Here is a 25,456-nt window from a genome sequence, read left to right on the forward strand (position 1 = left end):
CATGTGCAAAATTGCATGTCTAATTATAATTCTTGGGCCCATTACCTACCTCTTTGCCAGGAGTCAGAGAGTATTCTCTCTATCTGTCCTCTGGAATTGTGGTTGGTTACTATATTAACTACCCTTTCAAAATTGTTAGTCTTTTTTTTAAATATAATTTTATTTTTCCCAATTACATGTAAAGAAAACTTTTGAGTTCCAAATTTTTCTTCCTCTCTCTTTTCCCTTCCCCCTCCCTTAGACAGCAAGCAATCTGATATAGGTGTATAATCATGTTAAACATATTTCCACATTAGTCATGTTGTGAAAGAAGAAACAGAACAAAAGGGGGGAAAAAATCAACAAAAAAAGTAAAAATAGTATGTGCTTCAATCTGCATTCAGACTCCATTAGTTCTTTCTGTACATGTGGGTAGGAGTTTTCATTATGAGTCTTTTGGAATTGTCTCAGATCATTGTATTGCTGAGAAGAGCTAAGTCAAGCATAGTTGATCATTGCACTGTGTTACTGTTACTGTGTACAATGTTCTCCTGGTTCCGCTCACTTCACTTAGCAGCAGTTCATGTAATTCTTTCCAAGTTTTTCTGAAATCTACCTGTTTCTCATTTCTTAAAGCACAATAGTGTATTCCATTACTTTTATATACCTCAATTTGTTCAGCCATTCCCCATTTGATGGGCATCTTCTCAATTTCCAATATTTGCCACCACAAAAAGTGCTATTATAAATATTTTGTGTGTATGTGATTTTTTTTTTGGTTGGAGCAATGAGGGTTAAGTGACTTGCCCAGGATCACACAGCTAGTGTCAAGTGTCTGAGGCCGGATTTGAATTCAGGTCCTCCTGAATCCAGGGCCAGTGCTTTATCCACTACACCATCTAGTTGCCCCCTATTATAAATATTTTTGCTCGTGTAGGTAGGTCCCTTCCCCTTTTTAATGATCTCTTTGGGAGAGGGACCTAGTGGTGATATTGCTGGATCAAAGGGTATGTACCATTTGATTGCCCTTTGGGCATAGTTCTAAATTGCTCTCCAGAATGGTTTGATCAGTTTACAACTCCACCAAAAATGCATTAATGTCCTAATTTTCCCACATCTTCTCCAACATCTATCATTTTCCTTTATATTAGCCAATCGGGGCAGCTAGGTGGCGCAGTGGATAGAGCACCGGCCCTGGAGTCAGGAGTACCTGAGTTCAAATCTAGTCTCAGACACTTAACACACACTTACTAGCTGTGTGACCCTGGGCAAGTCACTTAACCCCAATTGCCTCACTAAAAAAAAAAGAAAAAAAAACCAAACTGTTATATTAGTCAATCTCTGATAGGTATGAATGAGGTGGTATATCAGAGTTGTTTTAAATTGCATTTCTCTAATCTCAGTGATTTAGAGCATTTTTTCATATGACAATTGATATCTTTAACTTCTTCATCTGAAAATTGTGTGTTTCGTATCCTTTGATCATTTATCAATTGGGGAATGACTTTTAATCTTATAAATCTGACCCATTTCTTCATATATTTGAGAAATGAGGCCTTTATCAGAAACACTGACTGTAAAAATTGTTTCCCAGCTTTCTGCTTTCCTTCTAATCTTGGTTGCATTAGGTTTTTTTCTGCAAACCCTTTTTAATTTAATATAATCACAATTAACCATTTTGTATTTCATAATGTTCACTACCTCTTGTTTGGTTATAAATTCTTCTCTTCTCTATAGATCTGATGGGTAAACTATTCCTTGCTCTCCTAATTTCCTTATGGTATCACCATCAAAGTTGTTGGTCTTTATGATGTTGTTATTGTATAATTTTTCTCCTGGTCTTGCTCGTTTCATTGTGCATTGTCCTTCCAGATTCCTATGAAATCTTTAATTTTAATCATTTCAATCATTTAATTGTTCCTTTAATCATTTCTTATAATGTACTAATATCCCATTACATTCATATGTCATATTTTGTTTAGCTATTTTCCAATTGATGGGTACCTATTAATTTCCAACTCTTTCCTATAGCAAAAAGAGCTGCTATAGGCCTAGCATTCTATCCATTGTACTACCAAATTCCTTTGGGATCTGACCATCTGTCCTGGGAGGGGTTCCACATGCCCTCAATGAACCATCAGAGAATAAGGGCTCAGATTTTTTTTTAAATTACTTTACTAAAAACATAGTGACTCTCCCTCCTCCTTCCTTAGCCCACAAAGAAGTTTTGTGAGATCTCAGAGACCTTCTGCTTAATACCATGACTGTTATTTCATACTTCTCCAAACTGAGTTTCAGGTCAATTTACCTAGGAACAAAATTAACTCAAATTCCTTAGGTCTGTTTCATTGCAACCTAGCTCGCAACAGCCTTGGTTGGTGATCTTAGAAATAAAGTGGTAAACTGAAGCTGCTATCATCCTGGCCCACAACAATATTGATCTGATTATGTCACCCTGCTACTTCAGACTCTCCATTGGCTTTCTGCTGCTCTAACCAAGAATAGTTCAAGCTACTTTTCCTGGTATTCAAAGCCTGCCTTTCCAGGTTTATCTTATACCTCGTGCTCCAGCTAAACTTTTCTGCTCTGTGCTGGAAATGTCGTCCTTCCCACTCTTAACCATCAATACCAACCTATTCTTTTAATTTAAATATGAAGACAAAGACTATCAATATAATTTTTTTAAGTTTCCAAAATATATTCCTGGGGGCGGCTAGGTGGCGCAGTGGATAAAGCACCGGCCCTGGATTCAGGAGTACCTGAGTTCAAATCCGGCCTGAGACACTTGACACTTACTAGCTGTGTGACCCTGGGCAAGTCACTTAACCCCCATTGCCCCGCAAAAAAAAAATATATATATATATATATATATATATATTCCTTCATCCTCCCATACCCATGAAACCATTCCTTGTGAAAGAAGAAATAAAACTTCAGAAAAAACTAACCAGTGCATAAGTTCAGTCAGTTTTTTTTCTTTCCATTTATAGTGTTGTAGTCATTGTGTGTATTGGTTTTCTCATTCTGCTTACTTCACTCTGCATCAGTTCATACAAGTTTTTCTATGCTTTTTTGGATCTTTCATATTCATTATTTCTTTATGATATAGTAATATTAGATTGTAATTATGTACCACACTTTGTTTAGCTATGTTTAATTAGTGTTCCCAGTGTTTTGCTGCCACAGAAGTGTTATTATCAATATTCTGGTACATACGAGACCTTTCTTTTAGATTTTTTTTTTTTAACTTTCTTCAGGTAAAGACCTATAAAAGTGGAATTTCTGGGTCTAAGGGTGCAGATACTTTGATTACTTTGTTGGCATAATTCCAAATTACTTTCCAGGATAGTTCACCAACTACTTGTAGTGTGCCTTTTTTTCCTTGGCCTTTATAATATTGACTATTCAGATCTTTTGTTATTTTTGCCAGTTTGTTGTCAGTGTTGTGTGTGAAATGAAACCTCATAGTTCAACCTATTTTTAAAAACCCAATTCAAATGCTACTTCTTCCAGCAGCCCCCTTTGATCCCCTGCCAATGACTGTGACCTTTCCCCCTCTGACCTAACATTGTTTTGTAGCTTTCCAATACACTCTCATGTTGTGTTATTAAACTAATCTGTGTCGTATCCTTTTTCTAGCCTGTAGACAACATGAGGGCAGGTTTCTTATCTAAACTTTGTATCGCTCTGGACACCTTGCACAGTGTTTTGTACCCAGTAGATACTTAATGTTTGAATTAATTAGTTAACGAAATGAGTGTGGAAATGTGCAGTTGGTTGGTTTTTTTTCCCTTCTAACTTGTACTTTGTTTCTGCTTTCTCCCATCCATTGCCTTCTCTGGGTATAATTTCCCATTCGTTTTCACTTACTGACCAGCCTCTAAATGGAGGAGAGAAGAAATAAAAGGGCCAGCTCGTGAGTTAAAATTTAGTGAGCATTGGGAAGTAATGAGTAAACAGATTAAAAAGAAGCATGTGTGAGAATTTCCTAGCAATAACAAAGCAGGACGTTACAATACAATAACAAAGGACGTTACAAGGGTCCCTTTGCTGGCACTGGGGGCTAGGGGGTGGGGACACATAAGGATGCAGTCACATGGGTAAAACATGACCCTACCTTTCTGTCATGTGCATTTATTTCTAGAGACATGGGCAATGAGGGAAAGGGATAAGCAGCTCAAGGTGCCACTATTTTTTTTTCCAATCAACATTTACTTTCTCTCTGTCACATTTCTTCCCTTCCTCATTGAGAAGGAAACACACACACACACACACACCCAACACTTTATAACAACTATGCATAGTCAAGCAAAACAAATTCCCACATTGGCTGAGTCAAAAAATGTTTGTCTCATTCTTCACATTGAATCCATCTCCTCTCAGTCAGTTGGTAGAGAAAGCCTTCTTCATCACCAATCCACTGGAATTATAGTTGGTCATTGTGCTGATTTAAAGCTGTTAAATCTTTCAGTTTTTTTTTCATTAATGTTGTTTGTTGTTATTTTTAAATTGTTCTTCTGTTTCTCTTGACTTAACTCTGCATGTATTCATTACAAATCTTTCCAGGTTTCTCTGAAACCATTTGTATAATCATTTCTTAACAACACAATAGTGTTTCATTATATTCATATACTATATTTTGTTCAGCCATTCCTCAGCTAATGAGATCCTCCCCCATGGCTTCCAGTCCTTTGAGGTGGCAGCTTTTAAAGTATCCTGAATCTTGTTCCCATGAAGGAGTATATATGGGAATCTAAAAAGATTAGAAAAGATAGAGTACCCAGGTGGAAGCTGCTGAGAGGTCAACAAATAAAGACTGACAAAAACTAACAGACTTAGCATTTAAGAGGCATTGCAAAGATGGTGGAGTAGCAAGAACAGTACAGGAAACTCTCCTCCTCAAACTCCTATAAACAGATCTAGAAAACACACCAAACCGAATCCTGTTGGGGAAATCCATTTTTTCCCTTTTCTTTTTTTTTTCCAGGGTATTGAGGGTTAAGTGATTTGCCCAGGGTCACATAGCTAGTAAGTGTCAAGTGTCTGAGCCTGGATTTGAACTCAGGTCCTCCTGAATCCAGGGCCAGTGTTTTATCCACTGTGCCACCTAGCAGCCCCCTGCTGGGGAAATCTTAAGAAAAAATCGGTTATTTTTCCAGCCCAGATTGACATAGGGAGACAGAGAAGAGGTCTATGGACACTGGGATTGGGGTCTGGCCAATAGCACTCCAGTGCTCAGGCCATGCACTAGGTCAAGAAAGGGTCATGGACCCATACAAGGGCAGCAAGACAATAGTCAACTTTGTGCCTATTACCCAGTTCTGTGCCACAAATGCAGGGTATACTGAGGAGGGGACCAGAAATGAGGGATGGCATTCCTAGGAAGAGAGTCATCATATTGCAGGCCCAAAAGGTGTCCTGAGAAAATCAAGTTCACGAATAAGTTCAGAAGCAAGCTGAAGCAAGTGGTTTGGCTCAGACCCCAGGAGCAGAATGGGGTCTTAATTCTGGCTTCTGGCCCAATCTGAAGCATGTAGAGGAATAACCAGACCAAAGGAAAGTCTTCACTCTGAACCAATAGGGCTTCCTAGCTGGCTGATAGTGACAGTCCAACAGCAGTGTAGTACTACTTAGACCAAAATCCAGACCAGGGACTTGTAAAGCTAAAATCAAGTCAGACAACAATCAAACTTTACTTTCAATCATACCACTTTGGGAGCACTAAATGCTTGCAGGTTTCCAGCCTTAGCTCTCCCTGAGATACAATACTAGTAATCCCCCAAAGCAGTAACAGGACCAGTTCAGACATTCGCTTCAGAAGTACACAAAGTTTGGTCCTAATATCAAGTCATAAATCCAGAACTAGACTGGAAGACTGACTAAACAAACAAAAAAGAACCCCACAATAAAAAAGTATTATGGTTATAAGGAAACTCAAGACAAAAACCCAGAAGAAAAGAATGGCTCCAAAACATTTATAAGCAAAGTTTCAAAAAAGCCAACTACACATATTCACATTCACTCTTTAGGCTCTTGTTCAACTAGAATTCCTGGAAGAGATGAAGCAAGAGTTTTAAAGAAAAAAAAGTTTTTATAAATGTAATGAGAATGCTTGATGAAAAAAGTAGAAAAGAATTGAAAGCCCTGGAAGATTGAATTGGAAAGGGAATGAGCAGCTTGGCATGAGTGGTACAAAACCTTGCCTAAGCAACAAACTCCCGGAAAATTAGAGTGGACCAAATGAAAACCAATGATTCCTCTAGACAAGAAGAAATATTAAAATGAAATCAAAAGGCAGACTTAGAACATATGAGATCATTGGTGACCTTTGGAGAAAGCAGTTTCAGTTGGATAGGAAAGTCAAAATTAAATTGGAAATAGGGGTGGGGGCGGAGCCAAAATGGCAGAGAAAAGGCAAGGACTTCCCTGAGCTCTCCCAGATTTCCCTCCAAACGACCTAAAAATTATGCCTCAAAATAAATTCAGAACCCACAAAAGGACAGGGTGAAATAATTTTTTAGCCCAAGACAATCTAGAATGTTAGTAGGAAAGGTCTATCTCATCAGGGTTAGAGTGGAGTGTAGTCTAGCACAGGGAATGCCCAGGCAACCCAACAATGGACCTTGGGGGCAACTGATTTGGCAGCAGCAGCTTCTGGTGCTCTTAGCCCACAGAGGGTAAAGGGATCAGACAGCTGGTTTAGAAGGACGTTACAAGGGTCCCTTTGCTGGCACTGGGGGCAGAACTCTGTTGCATTGTCCATATGCAGATACAGATCACAGTCCCAGAGGAAGTAAGAGCACTAGCACACAAGAGCCTGCAGCCACAGGGGTTTGAGGACCCTGGTCATAGTCCCAGGACAAAAAAAATAGTGCTTGCTCACAGACCAGAGCATAGGCCAGGAGAGTAGTAAACACACTGCTCCTTAGATCATATAACTTTGGAAGAACTAACTGAAAACTTACAGATACCCACCTTCCTCCCCACAAATGGCTCTGAAAACAGCTGCACAAAAAATCTGAAGCTTGGGACAGTGTCCCCTCCACTCTGGGAGCAGAACCCAACTTTAACATAAAGTTGAGTCAACAAATGGGCTGGAAATGAGCAAACAACAATAAGAAAAAAAAAACTTGACCATAAGAAGTTACTATGGTGAGAGGGAAGATCAAAATACAACTTGAAAGAAGACAACAAACTCAAAACTGCTTCATCCAGAGCCTTAAAGAAAAATGTGAATTGGAAATGCTCAAAAAGGATTTTAAAAAGCAAATAAGAGAGGTAGAGAAAAATTAGGAAAAGAAATGTCAGTAGTGCAAGAAAATCATGAGAGTCAACACTTGATAAAGCAGGCACAAATAACAAAAAAGTCTGTAGAAAATAACCCCTTAAAAAACAGAATAGACCAACTGGTAAAAGAGGCATAATATTCATTGAAGAGAAGAACTCCTTAAAAAGCAGAATTGGCCACATGGAAAAACATGCACAAAAATTCACTGATGAAAAAAATTCCTTAAAAAGTTGAATTGGGCAAGTGGAAGCTAATAATTCCGTGAGACATCAAGAAATAAACAAACAAACAAAAAAGAATGAAAAAATAGAAGAAAATGTGAAATATCTTATTGGAAAAACAACTGATCTAGAAAATAGATCGAGGAGAGATATTTTAAGAATTGTTAGACTACCTGAAAGGCAAGATAAAAAACAAACAAACAAAAAAGCTTCAACATTACCTTTTTTTTCTTCAAAAATTGACTTTAATATTTATGAGGGACAGCATGTAAGAAGTCTCATATACATATCATGGTAGCACTTCATAGGGGAATTTTTTTTTTTAAAGACTTAATTATCATTTGAGTCTACATTGCCAATGATTCCTACAAGTCTTCATTTTATGGTCTGCATTTTCCTTTTTTTACCCCTGTCATTTGTTTCTTTATTAGTATTTTATTTGATTTTTTTCCAATTACATGTAAAGATAGTTTTCATTATTCATTTTTGCAAGATTTTGAGTTCCAAATCCCACCCTCCTTTCCTTCCCCTCTCCTAAAGCCAGTAAGGAATCTGTTATAGTGTAAGGGCCAAATTTAATATGGGGAGTGTTAATTGGGCGACTTGCTGTAATATTGGGGTAAGAAAGGAGATTAACAGCCTTTTAAAAAAACAAAACAAGGTTTATTAATGGGAACAAATTAAAAACAGAAGTAAGGGTAATAGAACTAGGGACAAAGAAAAAGGGAATAGGGGAAGGAAAAATATACAATCCGCAACTCACCATCACCCAGGAATCAGCTGTTCCAACGAGGATCAGCTGCTCAGTGTTTCAGCATCTCGCTTCCTCTACCGCTCACCCTAGAGTGAAACCTCTCCTCCCTTCTTTCTCCCAGAAGCCCTGTCTCCCACAGGAAATAGAGCCAATCACACACATAGCCCCAAGCTAATTGGCTTGCAGCCCTGATTGATAAAACTAACAAATGACTCTATAAATGTCAGTCCCCCAGCTTCCAGACGCCAAAGATTACCTGACTGCCCTCACCAGGCTTCTAGTCATTATAATTTGTCCAAGCCCATGCAGGTGCAGGGGTGTCCAGCGTGAGGCCAGTGCACATGTGCATGTGCTGTGGCCTCCAATCCCAACCAAATCCCAACCAATTCCTTACAATAGTTAACATCTTTCAAGAAATTATCAAGGAAAATTGTCTTGTTATTCTAGAAACAGAAATTGAAAGGATTCATTTATCACCTCCTAAAAGAGATCCCAAAATGAAAACTCCGAGGAATATTATAGCAAAATTCCAGAGCTGCCAGGTCAAGGAGAAGATATTGCAAGCAGACAGAAAGAAACGGTTCAGATATTGTGAAGCCACAGTCAGGATGACACAAAATTTAGCAGTTTCTACATTAAAGGATCAGAGGGTTAGGAATGTGATATTCTGGAGGGCAAAGGAGGTAGGCTGCAACCAAGAATAAACTACCTAGCAAAACTGAGTATGATCCTTCAGGGAGAAAAAGTGGATATTCAATAAAATAGAGGACTTTAAAGCATTCCTGTTGAAGAGACCAGAGCTGAATAGAAAATTTGACTTTCAAACAAAATAGAAACATAGAAAGCTAAATCATAAGAGATTCAATAAGAAATCACAAGGGATTCATTAAGATCAGACTGTTTATATTCCCACATGGGAAGATGATGCATGTAATTCCCAAGAATTGTATTGTTATTAATGCAATTAGGATTATACATAGATAGTACACAAATATGAGATAAATATGATGGAATGTTATCTTAAAAATAAAATTAAGGGTTGAGAAAGCAATGCACTGGGAGAAGAGGTAAGGAAGAGTTAAAATGGAGTAAATTATCATAAAAAAGGCACAAAAGAACTTTTATAATGGAGGGGGAAGATACTCATTAAAATTGGCTCAAAGAGAAAATAACATGTACACTCAGTTGGATATAGAAATCTGTCTTATTGTATAGGGAAGGAGGGGAAGGTCATAAAAGAAGGTTGGGGGAGGGAAGAGGGGAATAGAGCTGATTGAAGGGAGGTAGATTGGGAGAGGTGGTAGTCAAAAGCAGAACACTTGAGAATGGACAGGGCGAAAGAGATAATAAGATAAATGGCAAAAATTGGATTGAGGGAAATAAAGTAATCATAACTTTAAAAATTTTACACCAAGTTTCTCTAATAAATGCCTCTTTTCAAATATATAGAGAACTAAGTCAAATTTATAAAAATACAAGTCATTCCCAAATTGCTAAATGGTCAAAGAATATGAACATGCACTTTTCAGATGAAGTAATCAAAGCTATCTATAGTGATATGAAAAAATGCTCTAAATTACTACTGATTAGAGAAATGCAAATTAAAACAAGTCTGAGGTGCTATCCTTCACCTATCAGATTGGCTAATGTGACAAAAAAGGAAAATTACAAATGTTGGAGGGAATGTGGGAAAATTGAGACACTAATGTACTGTTGGAGGAGTTATAAACTTATCTAACCATTTTGGAGAGCAATTTGCAACTGTGCCCAAAGGGCTGTAAAACCTTTGGCCCAGCAAATAACCACTACTAGGTCTGCATCCCAAAGAGATAAAAAAGCAAAAGGGAAAAGGACCTATATACATGCAATAATATTTATAGCAGCTCTTTTAGTGGTGCAAAGATTTGGAAATTATGGGGATGTCCATTAATTGGGGAATGACTGAACAAGTTGTGGTATATGATTGTGATGCAATACTATTTTGTCGTAAGAAATGATGAGTAGGATACTCTCAGAAAAAACCTGGAAAGACTTACATGAACTGATATAAAGTGAAATGAGCAGAACCAGGAGAACATTGTATTTAGTAGTAGTAGGCCTCCACCAGTTGTAGACGACCATGGATCAGCACCCTGAAGAGCCACAGTGTGGCTGTGCAGTCCGATACGGGAGCCGAAGCTCCTGAGTGACTTATAACCAGTAACTGCTGCATCTTGTGTTGTATCTACCCCATGAGGAATAGCTGGAGTGTCCTCTCCAGGGTGCTGGTCTGGGCGGATCAGTATGGAAAACAAGCTGTTGCCCATGCAGCAGGTTTTCCCTCTCCTCGACATTGGTGGATCCAAAGGAGAGGCAGAGCCAATACAGTTTGGCACCAGTGCCGCCGCAGGAGTTGCCAGAGGGATATGATGTCCAACATCCAACTTCCTAAGGGACTCTGACTCATGATTTTTCTTCGGGGTTAACTCCCGAAGCCTTTCCTATACATGGGTATAGCCACAAGGCAGCGGAGGTTTAAAATCAGGATTTTCTTCCCCTAGGTGGGTTGCCTGCCAAGGCTGACAAGCCCCACCTGCCTGAAACAATTGGTTTAAAGGTGCCAGTGACTTGCCTTCGCCCCTTCTCCTGTTAGTGGAAACAGTTCCACCACGAGAAGGCCAGGAGTTGGGCTTCGGTTGTCAGAGTCTATTTGAGACGCACACTATTGGAGCTATTGTATTTAGTAATAGCAATATTATACAATGATCAACTGTAAATAACTTAGTTATTCTTAGCAATACAATGATACAAGACAATTCTGAAGGACTTATGATAAAAAATGCTATCCATCTCCAGAGAAAGAACTGATGGAGTCTGAATGCAAATTGAATTAGACTTTTTCCTTTTTCTTTTTTTTTTGTCTGTGTCATGTTTCATAACATGACTAATATGGAAATATGTTTTGCATGACTGCATATGCATAAACTATATCAAATTGCTTTCCTTCTCAAAGAAGGGAAAGGGCAGGGAGAGTATTTGGAATTCAAAATTTTGAAAAATGAATGTTAAAATAGTATTTACTAATAATTGGGGAAATATTAGAAAATAAAGAGAGAGAAGAAAGGTGATAGCCTTTTTTTTTTTTTAATTTGGTAGGGAAAGGGAGAGAACAATAACTGGAGAGAATGATAAGACTAAGTGAAAGTTTTTCAAGGCTAGGAGTGTCAATGGTGTCAGAGAAAGCACCAGTAGATAGAGACATTGAAAATGAGAGCGAAGGGGAATGATTGATAGAATAATAAGCTCAAGGAAGAAAGTAGGGGTGATGAGATCAAAGGCACAGTTAGAAGAGTCATCCTTGGCAAGAAGACTAATTCATCAGAGACTAGAGCAAAAGAGAAGCAAATGAGGGGTTCATATCAAGGAGTTCAGGATATGGAGCAATTAAAAAGAGGGAGCTCGGGGCAGCTAGGTGGTGCAGTGGATAAAGCACCGGCCCCTGAATTCAGGAGTACCTGAATTCAAATCCGGCCTCAGACACTTGACACTTACTAGCTGTGTGACCCTGGGCAAGTCACTTAACCCCTCATTGCCTTGTCAAAATAAATAAATAAATAAGAGGGAGCTCAGTATAAATGGTATCTTTTCTTTGTAAAGAAGTAAAGAATTCTGAATTTAAACAGTATATAGGAGTTGGTGAAGTAAAGGTAAAGACTTTTTTCTAGGAGTGTGTCAGTGAAATGGAGAAATAGAGAACTTTGAAATTAACTGTGAACAGTACATTTTGGCATGCAAACTGGGCCTAGTCCTGAAAGCAAGGTCTTTTGAAAACTGTTCATTTCTATGTAATGCTTTTAGTATCCAAAATAATATGTTGGGCAGCTAGGTGGCGCAGTGGGTAAAGCACTGGCCCTAGATTCAGGACGTCCTGAGTTCAAATTCAGCCTCAGACACTTGACACTTACTAGCTGCATGACCTTGGGCAAGTCACTTAACCCTCATTGCCCCGCAAAAAAAACAAAAACAAAACAAAATAATATGTTAACAACCAATGGAAAACATATCATTACCAAAGGCAAGACACAATATCAAAGACTTCAGCTATCTTAGTTGGGGACAATCCCATTATGGCATCCAAATCTGACTGGAGGAAGCTCACTATTTGAAGGAAGATGAGATTTCCTGTAGACCAAAGCATGCAAAAGATCTGACTGCCTACCATAGGATGCTGAGGGAATGACAGTAACAAGGAATGTTTCCTTTGCAAAGTTAATAGGCAAAAGACTAAGAAGACAGAAGAAAGTTCAGAATATCTCTGCAGGAAACTGCGATTATATTTACATGAATTTGTAGTCGATATGGTTGCATGATATCCTCCACTGGAATTCAGTAGAATAGGAGTAGGATCAGAGGAGGCAGATAATGGGGATGATCCAGGGTTGAGTGTTGGAAGGGTGTAAATGAGAGTCCATGGTGGAGGACAATGTTAGTTTGAATTGGTCAGTTAAAGAGTCAAAATTGTAAAGAAAGGAAGGTAGACCTGAACAGGGTTTATAGTCTGGAAGAAGAGAGCCTGGAGCTTGTGGTAAGTATGAAGTATAGGTTTTGGAGTAGTAAGGGAGAGGTTAAAACAGGAAATTATAAAGGAAGGAAATTTCAAACTGCAAAATAATGGAGATGGCACAATTGTGGGAGGCAAGGGAATTAGAGGGAAAGACAGTCACGTTCAGTAGGAATGGGATTACAGGCTTAAGGTCCTGGCTAGGCTTTACTCTGCTCCCTGACCCTACCCGAGCCCCCAACTCCTCCCTATCCTACCATAATAGAAAATAGGAAAGAGAAGGAGGCAGAATTAACTGGAAAGAGCTTGAACTTGGTGTCACAGGACCTGAATTTGAGTCCCATCCTGGACATTTACTTGCTGTGTGATTGTGGGCAAGTGGTTTCTTATCCCTGAATCTCAGCTTGTAAAATGAAGCATAGGTGAACTGCCACCTCCTCTGTGAAGCCTTCCCTGATCCCCATTTGTTAATGCTTTCTCCCTCCTCACCTTGTACTTTACTTATCTGTGTATATATTATATCTGCCCCAGTAATATGGAAGCATTTTAAAGGCTTGAACTGGTTTTAGTTTTTGTTTTTGTGTCCATAGCATAGCATGTTTATTGAACAGAATTCTTAGAACGTGGAAGCTATTAACGAGCATTCCTTTTTCTTTTTCTCTGTAGGAATGGAAACACTGCTTCGTGCTCCTATTCAGGCTCAGTTGCAACAGCCAGAGGTATAAATGTGTGAAGATATTTTCATATTTGAGAATTGCTCAGATAGGAAACTTTTAACTAATTCCATTACTTTTAGGCAGTTTTAGGTGGTAGGAGGGTGTGTGTATTGAAGCCTTTCCCCCAAGAATAAAACCATTGTTAAGTATTCTAGATTTGAAAAAGAAGCTCCATAAAATAGTAGTGCCATTTATCCATAATAATACAGTGTGTTATATTGTGGTAAATCATTGGTCCATTTTTTTAGTCTCTTCTTAGGAAAATGCAGTAACAGTTTTCCATCTGGGTAGATTATCAAGATGCACAGGCCCAGTTAGCATTTACAATACAGCCTACTGGGGCAGCTAGGTGGTGCAGTACCTGAGTTCAAATCCGGCCTCAGACACTTAACACTTACTAGCTGTGTGACCCTGGGCAAGTCACTTAACCCCAATTGCCTCACTAAAAAACAAAACAAAACAAACATATAATACAGCCTACCTTTTGCTTTAAAAAAAAAGGACCCTCCACAAAGCTTTTTTTTTTTTTGGTGGGGCAACGGGGTTTAAGTGACTTGCCGAGGGTCACACAGCTAGTAAATGTCAAGTGTCTGAGGCTAGGTTTGAACTCAGGTCCTCCTGAATCCAGGGCCAGTGCTTTATCCACTGCGCCACTTAGCTGCCCCTACACAGCTTTTAAGTAAGGGGGAAAAAGTATTCTTACCAAATATACTTCTACAAAGTTAGACTGTACTGAATTAGAGGCTTTGTTTTTGAGTGATTGCTATTGTTTTTGCCAAGAGTTTGTTTATACTGTCTCCTTTCCAAATATAAATATACATTTTACTGAGAGGGTCTTTCTTAGTCTTTTCCATATAGTCATGCTTGTTTTTCATAGTACCTATATTAATGCCAAGTTCCTGGGGAAATAAATAATAAACACATGTTGCCTACATTGATGACTGTTCTTGATGTAAGTCAGATCAACTAATTCTTCACATAACACAATATCTTTTACATTTTGCAAAAATTCTTACATTCATTTTTGTTGGCTGAAATTAATTTGTATTTCTTTTTCATTTTTAAAGTGAATTAGTAAGGTATCACATAGCATTTATTAAGGTCATTATAGTCCTAGAGAATTGTTTTATAATGAAAAAGGTTAAATAAACATTGTTACTATCCTCTAGAGGCAAGTGAGGAAATATGGTATAGTTAAAAGACTACCAGCCTGTGTCCTAGTTCTGCCATTAACTAGTTGTATGAACTTGGGCAAATAACCTCTCTGAGCCTCAGTATCCTTAACTGCAGAATATGGGGGTTGGCCTAATTAATTTCTATTTTCTTCTTTTTTTAAAAAAAAATTTTTGGGAGGGCAGGGCAGTGAGTATTAAGTGCCTTGCACAGGGTCACACAGCTAGTGTCAAGTGTCTGAGGCCAGATTTGAACTCAGGTCCTCCTGAATCCAGGGCTGGTGCTTTATCCACTGTGCCACCTAACTGCCCCAGCCTAGTTCATTTCTTTGGTTTTTGTTTTGTTTTGTTTTGTTTGTTTTTTTGGTGAGGCAGTTGGGGTTAAGTGACTTGCCCACGGTCACACAGCTAGTAAGTGTCAAGTGTCTGAGGCCGGATTTGAACTCAGGAACTCCAGAATCCAGGGCCGGTGTTTTATCTACTGCGCCACCTAGCCGCCCCACTAATTCATTTCTAAGGCCTTTCTAGCACCAAGATTCTTTAATTCCTATGAAAATATAAATCTAACATTTATATAACATATGGATGTTGTGAGATTTAATGCTATAGATAGACTGCATTCTTCCATTTTTCTAATTTTTCTTCCCCCAGATCATGTCACTTTTTGTTGTTTTCAATGCAGAAATTTGATTTTGAATTGCTTTGGGAAAGCATTTTGGGAATTATTTCCAAAGGCTCAAATTGGTATAATCTGCATTCACATAGGATTTATTATGTTCTTTGCAGGCTTAGAGAATTGTTTTATGTTGAATAAAGAAAATTAAGCAAAAATTTTTCCTTCCCTCTAGAGCAGTGGTGGTTAATTAAAATAGAACCAGATCCATGCAAGCTACGTATTGAATTAGAAAACCACAAATTAACATTATCTGTGTTATATTGTCCTTTTATTTATTTTGTTCAACATTTTCCAATCACATTTTAATCTGGTTCTAGCCTAGCTGGCAGTTTGACACTCTGCTGTAGAGAGTAGAAACTTTCTATGTTATATATTGATTTGATGCTTTGATAAAATAGCTATAAGTCATGATAACATATGTATATGTTACTTTTTCTTTCCTTTCACTTCTGCCTGGCTAGTCCCTGGGTATCTATAAAATACTCTATCTCATGATTTATATATTAGAGTACTTTATATAAATTGCATATTAGTAATTTTTGTATTTCATAAAATTTTGAGGCAGTAATGTTCCAACATTTTTCACCTTTCTTTTGAAAATAATGTTACAAAACCAAGTAGATGGATTATACTTATGATTTTCCCTAAAGGTTTTCTGTTTTCCATTGACTATTTAGCTATAGATAATATGAAATAAAATAAATGAAGTGAACAATTGTGTTCTCTTGCAACCCCATAATCTACTTTGGTTAGGCTCCAGACCCAGGAATGTATGTCAAAATGAGGGATATAATGACCTAATACTGCTCAAATTGGATCCTTTTCCTGCACTTATAACTCTAGAGCTTAGCAAGGCAAGCAGCATTTGTTAAACACTGTATGCTAGGCTCTATCCTAAGTGCTAAGGATACAAATATAAGGAAAAGGAAAAAAAAGATAGTCCAGGGGGTTGAAGAAAACATACAAAAGGAAGGTGTAAGGAAGGGGAAGGGGGTGAGATGGAAGAGATACCCATGGTACCAAAGGTCAGAAGTAGAACCAGAAGAAAAATAAAGGTTTGCCAGACTGAACCCCTCCCCAAAATGGGGGCCTTGGGGAAAACTCACCAGTGGGAAGGAGGGAAGAAACGCATTTATTAAGTGCCTTTTTTTTTCCCAACACTGTGCCAAGCACTGTATAGATAAGTCATTTGAGAGAAGAGAGAAAAAAGTCAACATAGTAAATGGACATTCCAAGGAAAGGAGGCCCAAGGTACAGAGGGAAGTAATAGGGTGAGACTACAGGCGAGACATAATGTTCAAGTCTAAAAAGTCAGAAGCATAGCTAGGAGGAGAATGAAGATTGGTCTACCTGGGCCTCTCCCCAAAATGGAGTATAAATTGTGTTGGTTTCTGTGGGTAAATAGATGGGGTTGAGTATCAACTGATGTTCACTATGTTAAATACCATATCCGACTACTCATTCCAAATGACACTTGAAAACATTTTGACATACTTGTTAATAAATGAGATAAACATTATTGATAAGAGACATATATAAGAACTTAGGAAAATTTGGATTTCATAGAGAGAATTCTTTAGTAAAATAAAAAGTTCCTTAAGAACGGGAACTTTACTTGTATTTATATTACCAGCACTTTGCACAGTATCTGGCACATAGTAAACACTTAATAAATGTTTTTCCTTCCTCTCTTCTTTGAGGCTTATACATTAAAACCTTGGTACTATAGGTAGGAAAGAGGTAAAGCCTTTGGTGTGTCCAAGCAAACGCTAATTTGTTGTTTTTCACTTTTACTATAGGGCTTGGATATGGAGCCTGTTCATGAAAAAAAGTATGAAAACGATCAAACAGTCATCTTCTCAGATGAAAATCAAATGGACTTGACAGCTAGTCACACTGTGATGATTACAAAGGGCCTCTTAAGTTGCCCTGAAATGGGAAAGCCCTTCAAAATAGACACCAAATCCTTTCTGGCCAACTTAAAGTCCCACACTGAAGATCTAACCATGAACAAAGATTTTAATTTGTCCACTGCTCCTGAGAGTATAACTGATAAATGTTCGTTTCAGTCCAAAACAAGTACCTCTTCAGAAAATAAACTAAATTTCAATGACTTCATAAAAAGATTAAAATTAGAAAAATCTATTAGTTCCTGTATTGAAGGACCTGATAAGGAAAATGTCTTTATACCACACATTCCTTCCCAAGAGCCAAACAATGATGCCTTTTTTCTGCCAAAAAAGCATGTATTTCCTAATGCAGAAGAGAAGAGCCATGGTCTCGCTAGACTCTTCAGAGAACAAGATGATGGAAAAGATATCACCCAGTGCTTTACAGACAGTATTCAGTCCATGCACCCGATAGCCAGAGAGCCTCTCTTGAGGCCAGCTGAACGACGTGATTTTACAGTACATGGCAATGACTTTATGGACTTGACAGTTAATCACACAGCCCAGATTTTCCTTCCTACAAATAACGTATCTGGGAGAGAGAATCATAATCAGAGTGTCACAAAAGGTGGCTATACTACTAAAAATCCAGAGACAAAGAGAATCTGTAAAATCCAACAGAATGTTCCATCTCAAGACCCTTCAGGAAATCTTGAGAATGAAATAGATATTACCAGAAGCCACACTGGGATGATAGAAAGTCACCTAGCATCACAGGCTTCCAACCAAGGCTCTGGGACGTTAACCTGGGCTCCAGAATCTACATGTCCTGGCTTAGTATTTCAAGGTGATAAAACAATTTTCTTTTCTAGTAATGATGATGCCATGGAAATGACTAAAAGTCTTACACCCAAAAGAGATGATAAATATGCACATGTCAGTAATTTAACTCAAATGTATCCAAATGTAGGGAATGCCAACTCTAGTTTCATGGATAAAACTGTTTATTCAGAAGAGGTTGATATGGACATTACTAAGAGTAACACAGTTGCCATACATGATCAGATTATTGAATTATGTCCAACTAATGTACAGGTCCTTTCTCTACCAAATCTTGAAAATGACCTATTTCAGGATCAAGAGACTGTTTCAGAGGATATGAAACAGAACAAAAGCTGCAATACAATTTCTTATATAACTAGAGGAAGAATACAGCAGGTTCTGGCAAATCCTTTAGGTGTTTCATTGTCTGGTAACAACTCTGTTGTCTTCTCAGGTGAAGATATGGATTTGACCAAGTGTTGTACAGTCAAGATTGATAGCAGCAACTTAGGAACTCAGTTACCTCTGACCTCAGCTAATGTGCTGGCCCCTGTGAAAACGAAAAAACCTCTCTCTCCCGGAAGTAGACCTATATCTCAGATTGTTCAACAGATTCCATTTCCACCAAAAGAGGCATTTAATTCCTTCTTGCAAGACAAAGGTGATCTACAGTCTGAAAAACCATTTGGTAACTGCCAGAATTCATTATCCCAACCTGAGAATCACACAGTGGCTAATACAGATGTGAGCCCAGAGTATGCTCATCAATCACTGATAGCCATGAAATTAGTTTCGACCAATTCACTCTTGCCTTATCCTTCAGAAAAGACTATTATTTTTGCCCCTGAGCAAGATAATATGGACTTGACTGAAAACCATGAAGTAATTATTCAAACTGGCAACTCAAAGATAACAGCAGAAGAACAGCAGAAGCAGAAATACAATGAGGCTTCTTTGAGACATGGGAAATCACCAGGCTTAACCCTCTCATCTTTGAATAACAAAAGGATGACTGAAAATATGGGGGATAGTTTGGAGATCAATAAAATCCATACAATTGCAGGAGAGAAAGCAGATTTAGAAGAAGGAACAAGCAGCACCCCAGATAAAACAGTGGTGTTTTCAGATAATCAGGATGATCTAGAAATGACTAAGTCCCACACTGTTGTCATTGATTACCAGACTATGGAGAAGATGCAAGATAGGTCTCATCTTAAGGACTCTAGAAGGAAAAGCCTAGGTCAACCAAAGATGATGTTTGCTCCTAATGATCAGACTGTGGTCTTTTCAGAGGAAGGTGGGAATGATTTGGATCTCACTAAGAGCCACACAACAGTAATAAACAGCCAGATGGTGCCACAAGGAGATGGCCACAGGAGTATTCCTGTGGATAGGACTATCATGTTTACATCTAAGGATGACATGGAATTAACTAAGTCAACTCCTTGCATGATTGATAAAACTGTAGAGGGACCCAACTTGGAGAGTGCAGAGCTGTTAGACAAACCTGGGGGAAGGAAAAGCAAGAATGAACTCTACAGTAACAAAACTGTTGTGTTTCCAGCAGGTAATGAGAATAATATGGAAGTTACCAGTGCTCTTACAAAGGAAATAAACCACAAAGGTGCCCTAGAAGGTGAACAGGACAGTTGTCTGATACCTTTAGCTACAGCTTCCAAAACTGTTTTGTACAGAGGTGAACAGGATGACATGGAGATCACTGACATCACCAAAAGCCACTTTTTTGCAAAAGACTGTGAAGCTGATTTACAAGATGTAGGAACCAGTAGGAAAATAGATAAAACAATGGTATTTGCAGATAATCAGGATGAGCTAGAAATTACCAAGTCTCATACTGTTGTCATTGATTACCAAACTATGAAGAAGACACAAGATAGGTCTAATCTGAAGAGCTCTGGAAGGAAAAGCTTAGGTGGACCAAAGATGACATTTACTCCCAATGATCAGACTGTGTTCTTTTCAGAGGAAGATGGGAATGATTTGGATCTCACTAAGAGCCACACAACAGTAATAAGCAGTCAGATGGTGCCACAAGGAGATGGCCACAGGAGTATTCCTATGGATAAGACTGTAATGTTTACATCCCATGATGACATGGAATTAACTAAGTCAACCCCTTGTATGATTGATAAAACTGTAGAGGGATCCAACTTGGAGAGTGCACAGCTGTTAGACAAACCTGGGGGAAGTAAAAGCAAGAATGAACTCTACAGTAACAAAACTGTTGTATTTCCAGCAGGTAATGAGAATAACATGGAAGTTGCCAGTGCTCTTACAAAGGAAATAAACCACAAAGGTGCCCTAGAAGGTGAACAGGACAGTTGTCTGATACCTTTAGCTACATCTTCCAAAACTGTTTTGTACAGAGGTGAACAGGATGACATGGAGATCACTGACATCACCAAAAGCCACATTTTTGGAACAGACTATGAAGCTGATTTACAAGATGTAGGAACCAGTAGGAAAATAGATAAAACAATGTTATTTGCAGATAATCAGGATGAGCTAGAAATTACCAAGTCTCATACTGTTGTCATTGATTACCAAACTATGAAGAAGACACAAGATAGGTCTAATCTGAAGAGCTCTGGAAGGAAAAGCTTAGGTGGACCAAAGATGACATTTACTCCCAGTGATCAGACTGTGTTCTTTTCAGAGGAAGATGGGAATGATTTGGATCTCACTAAGAGCCACACAACAGTAATAAGCAGCCAGATAGTGCCACAAGGAGATGGCCACAGGATTATTCCTGTGGATAAGACTATAATAGTTAGATCCAATGATGACATGGAATTGACTGAATTGACCACTTGCATGACTGAGGATCTTGGGTTGAATACTATACAGCTGTTAGACAAACCTAGAGGGAATAAAAACATAAATGTACTTTACAGTGACAAAACTATTGTATTTTCAGCAGATGATGAAAATGATATGGAAATCACTGATGGTCCTATACAGGAAATAAGCCACAAAGGTATACTAGAAGGCAAACAGGACAGTTGTTTGGTACCTTTAGCTGCAGCTTCCAAAACTTTTTTGTGTAGAGGCAAACAGGATGACATGGAGATCACTAACTTCACTGAAAGCCACATGTTTGCAATGGACTGTGATGTTAATTTACAAGATTTAGTAACCTGTCAACTTATGGATAAAACAGTGATGTTTGCAGATAATCAAGATGAACTAGAAATTACTAAGTCCCACACTGTTGTCATTGATTACCAGACTTTGGAGAAGACACAAGATAGGTCTCATCTTAAGGACTCTAGAAAAAATAGCCAAGGCCAGCCTAAGATGATGTTTGCACCTAATGATCAGACTGTGTTCTTTTCAGAGGAAGATGGGAATGATCTGGATCTCACTAAGAGCCACACAACAGTAATAAACAGCCAAATAGTGCCACAAGGAGATGAACATAATAATATTCCTAAAAACAAAACTGTAATGGTTACATCCAGTGATGATATGGAATTGACTAAATTGACCACTCGCATAACTGACAAAACCACAGAGGATCCTGGATTGGATACTGTACAGCTGTTTGAAAAACCTGAAGAGAAGAAAAGTATAAATAAACTCAACAGTGACAAAACTGTTGTTTTTTCAGCGAGTGATGAAAATGAGATGGAAATTAACAATACTTGTTCAATAGAAATAAACCACAAAGGTCTCCTAGAAGGTGGACAAGACAGTTGTTTGGTACCTTTAGCTACAGTTTCCAAAACTGTTTTGTACAGAGGTGAACAGGATGACATGGAGATCACTGACATCACCAAAAGCCACATTTTTGCAACAGACCATGAAGCTGATTTACAAGATGTAGGAACCAATAGGAGAATGGATAAAACAATGGTGTTTTCAGATAATCAGGATGATCTAGAAATTACTAAGTCCCACACTGTTGTCATTGATTACCAGACTATGGAGAAGATGCAAGATAGGTCTCATCTTAAGGACTCTAGAAGGAAAAGCCTAGGTCAACCAAAGATGATGTTTGCTCCTAATGATCAGACTGTGATCTTTTCAGAGGAAGGTGGGAATGATTTGGATCTCACTAAGAGCCACACAACAGTAATAAACAGCCAGATGGTGCCACAAGGAGATGGCCACAGGAGTATTCCTGTGGATAGGACTATCATGTTTACATCTAATGATGACATGGAATTAACTAAGTCAACCCCTTGTATGATTGATAAAACTGTAGAGGGATCCAACTTGGAGAGTGCAGAGCTGTTAGATAAACCTGGGGGAAGTAAAAGCAAGAATGAACTCTACAGTAACAAAACTGTTGTGTTTCCAGCAGGTAATGAGAATAATATGGAAGTTACCAGTGCTCTTACAAAGGAAATAAACCACAAAGGTGCCCTAGAAGGTGAACAGGACAGTTGTCTGATACCTTTAGCTACAGTTTCCAAAACTGTTTTGTATAGAGGTGAACAGGATGACATGGAGATCACTGACATCACCAAAAGCCACATTTTTGCAAAAGACTGTGAAGCTGATTTACAAGATGTAGGAACCAGTAGGAAAATAGATAAAACAATGGTATTTGCAGATAATCAGGATGAGCTAGAAATTACCAAGTCCCATACTGTTGTCATTGATTACCAAACTATGAAGAAGACACAAGATAGGTCTAATCTGAAGAGCTCTGGAAGGAAAAGCTTAGGTGGACCAAAGATGACATTTACTCCCAATGATCAGACTGTGTTCTTTTCAGAGGAAGATGGGAATGATTTGGATCTCACTAAGAGCCACACAACAGTAATAAACAGCCAGATGGTGCCACAAGGAAATGGCCACAGGAGTATTCCTGTGGATAGGACTATCATGTTTACATCTAATGATGACATGGAATTAACTAAGTCAACCCCTTGTATGATTGATAAAACTGTAGAGGGACCCAACTTGGAGAGTGCAGAGCTGTTAGACAAACCTGGAGGAAGTAAAAGCAAGAATGAACTCTACAGTAACAAAACTGTTGTGTTTCCTGCAGGTAATGAGAATAATATGGAAGTTACCAGTGCTCTTACAAAGGAAATAAACCACAAAGGTGCCCTAGAAGGTGAACAGGACAGTTGTCTGATACCTTTAGCTACAGCTTCCAAAACTGTTTTGTATAGAGGTGAACAGGATGACATGGAGATTACTGACATCACCAAAAGTCACATTTTTGGAACAGACTGTGAAGCTGATTTACAAGATGTAGGAACCAGTAGGAAAATAGATAAAACAATGTTATTTGCAGATAATCAGGATGAGCTAGAAATTACCAAGTCTCATACTGTTGTCATTGATCACCAAACTATGAAGAACACCCAAAACATGTTTCCAGATAAGGCAGAACTTGATAGCTTTAAAAGAAATTACCCAGTTGGAGCACCAGTAACATATGTTCCTAATAATGAGACTATTTTCCTTTCAGGTGAAGGTGTTAATGATAAAAAGGTCACTAAAAAACAAACAGATGCAATAGAAAATAGAAGTTTTCTTCAGGATGTACAGCAGCAGTCTGCAGTATCTTTCTTCCCTGCAGATAAAACTGTTATGTTTACAGGTGATCAGGATGCAATGGAAATGGACAGATCTCAAAGCACTATTATTAATGAAAAACCTGTGGAAAAAGTTATTGATCAGGATTATATATTGGAAACAGCCAAAAACAAAGCATCTCCTTTTGATAGTGCAATTTTATTGGGAAAAATGACAAAACCTAAATCTAAAACAATTCCATTTAAGTTTCCAAAGCATCAAGTGAAAGCTTTCACCAATGATGGAGAGCAAAGACAAAGAAGTGAGCTCTTCAGGGATGCTGTATTTGCTGACTCTCAACCTCAGGAAATTACCCACTTAATTCCTATACCAGAAAAGGAGCAATGTATTATAAATAAAGATAAACTAATGCAACCTAAGGCAGAAAATGGAAATTTGGAAGGTGCTACAGGAAACGTTCACACGCTTAACCATGAAAACAAGATCAAAATGTTGCATGATGATAGAGAACTTACTACAGCCTCAGAAAAGGAACTAAAACAAAATGTACAAATATCTGAATGGGAAACAACTATGGAAATCCATGTTAACTCAGGCTCAATTACACAAGTACAGCCGCTCCAGGCCATGCTTTCCCAACTGTCAAATCCTGTGATTTCATCTAAAGCTATTAGTACTGCTAATACCAAACCAAATCTGAATAATAAAATCAAGAGATCTGAAATTTTTTCACAATCTCAGACTGGTCATATAGCTAACTTTACAGAACAGTTATCCAAATTGAGAAAACAAGCAGAAGACAGTATAGATAGATCTCAAACCACTGAAAAACAAGATACAAAAATAGAAACCAATGATGCCAACAACATCAAAGATGAGGGAAAATCCTATTCTTCTAATGGAGATGCATCTCATTCTGTTTTAAAAGATAAAATTAAGGCAAGAAGGTACTCTCTAGGAATCTTCTTACCCAAACTGCCAAACAAAAGAAATCGCAGTGTCACTGGTATGAATGCCTTAGAGCATGATCCAGTAGAATCAACTGACTTAAACATTTTAGAAACTCAACCAGTTAACAAGAAAAATTCCAATTTGATGTCTGCTTTAACAGAGCCACACTTGAGCCCCTCTCAGTATATAAATGAGGAGCCCCTTCCTCTAGATCCAGAAGAGAACAATTCCTCTGAATCCATCAGCATTGAAACCGAGGGAAAGACTTTGCCTGAGTCTTGCCAAAAAGAGATCCAACTACCTGAAAGTACAGGGAAGGAAACCTTCACTAGTCAGAAAAGACTCCTGGTACAAGGAGAAGATGACAGTGTTCCCAGTGAGAAGAAAATCCGAAAGGATGAAACCAATCTTAGTAATTCAGCCCAGGCTCTCCAGGTGAGTGGACTTCTGTGTAGTAACTAAAAAGTATATGCAACTTGCATTTTAATCTCTGATAAAAGGGAATTGATCTTTTTGCTCTATTCCAATTAACAGTGCTGGAGAAATACTTCTGTGTCAAAAGTGTCCCAGTCGAACAGGACAAAGAAGATAATTCTATGATAACAAATGGGTGCAGAAGAAAGAAATGAGTAATGGCTTAAAAATAAACTGCAAGAAATTATTGCATTCTAAATTTTAAGTTAATTTAAAATGACTTATTACATTTTCCTCCAAACTACAGTTTTTTAGGTAGAGAGCAGAAAGCTTTAGAAGTTCATAAAAGACTATAGGCATTTTTATAACAGTTTTTAAGTTTATTAATGAAAAAGCAAGTCATAAATTACCAGAGGCAATGTAGCATGATTTATGAAAAGCTGGCTTTGTAGTCAGAAAGACCTAGGTTCAAGTTAGGCCTCTGATTCATAATGTTTGTGTGACCCTAGGAAAGGCA

At 38.2% G+C, this 25,456-nt stretch overlaps 1 protein-coding gene across 1 annotated transcript in view; it reads left to right on the forward strand.

The window, feature by feature from the left end:
- The window catches only part of KNL1 (kinetochore scaffold 1), a 98,512-nt gene that overhangs the window by 39,225 nt on the left and 33,831 nt on the right, over window positions 1–25,456 (forward strand). Inside the window, exons 9-11 of the mRNA XM_043980556.1 lie at window positions 13,449–13,501; window positions 17,146–20,778; window positions 21,040–24,960. Of these exons, the coding sequence (XP_043836491.1) occupies window positions 13,449–13,501; window positions 17,146–20,778; window positions 21,040–24,960 (7,607 nt within the window). The remainder of the gene's footprint in view (window positions 1–13,448; window positions 13,502–17,145; window positions 20,779–21,039; window positions 24,961–25,456) is intronic.

Source organism: Dromiciops gliroides, chromosome 2 (assembly GCF_019393635.1).
Source record: "Dromiciops gliroides isolate mDroGli1 chromosome 2, mDroGli1.pri, whole genome shotgun sequence".
NCBI classification, from domain to species: domain Eukaryota; kingdom Metazoa; phylum Chordata; class Mammalia; order Microbiotheria; family Microbiotheriidae; genus Dromiciops; species Dromiciops gliroides.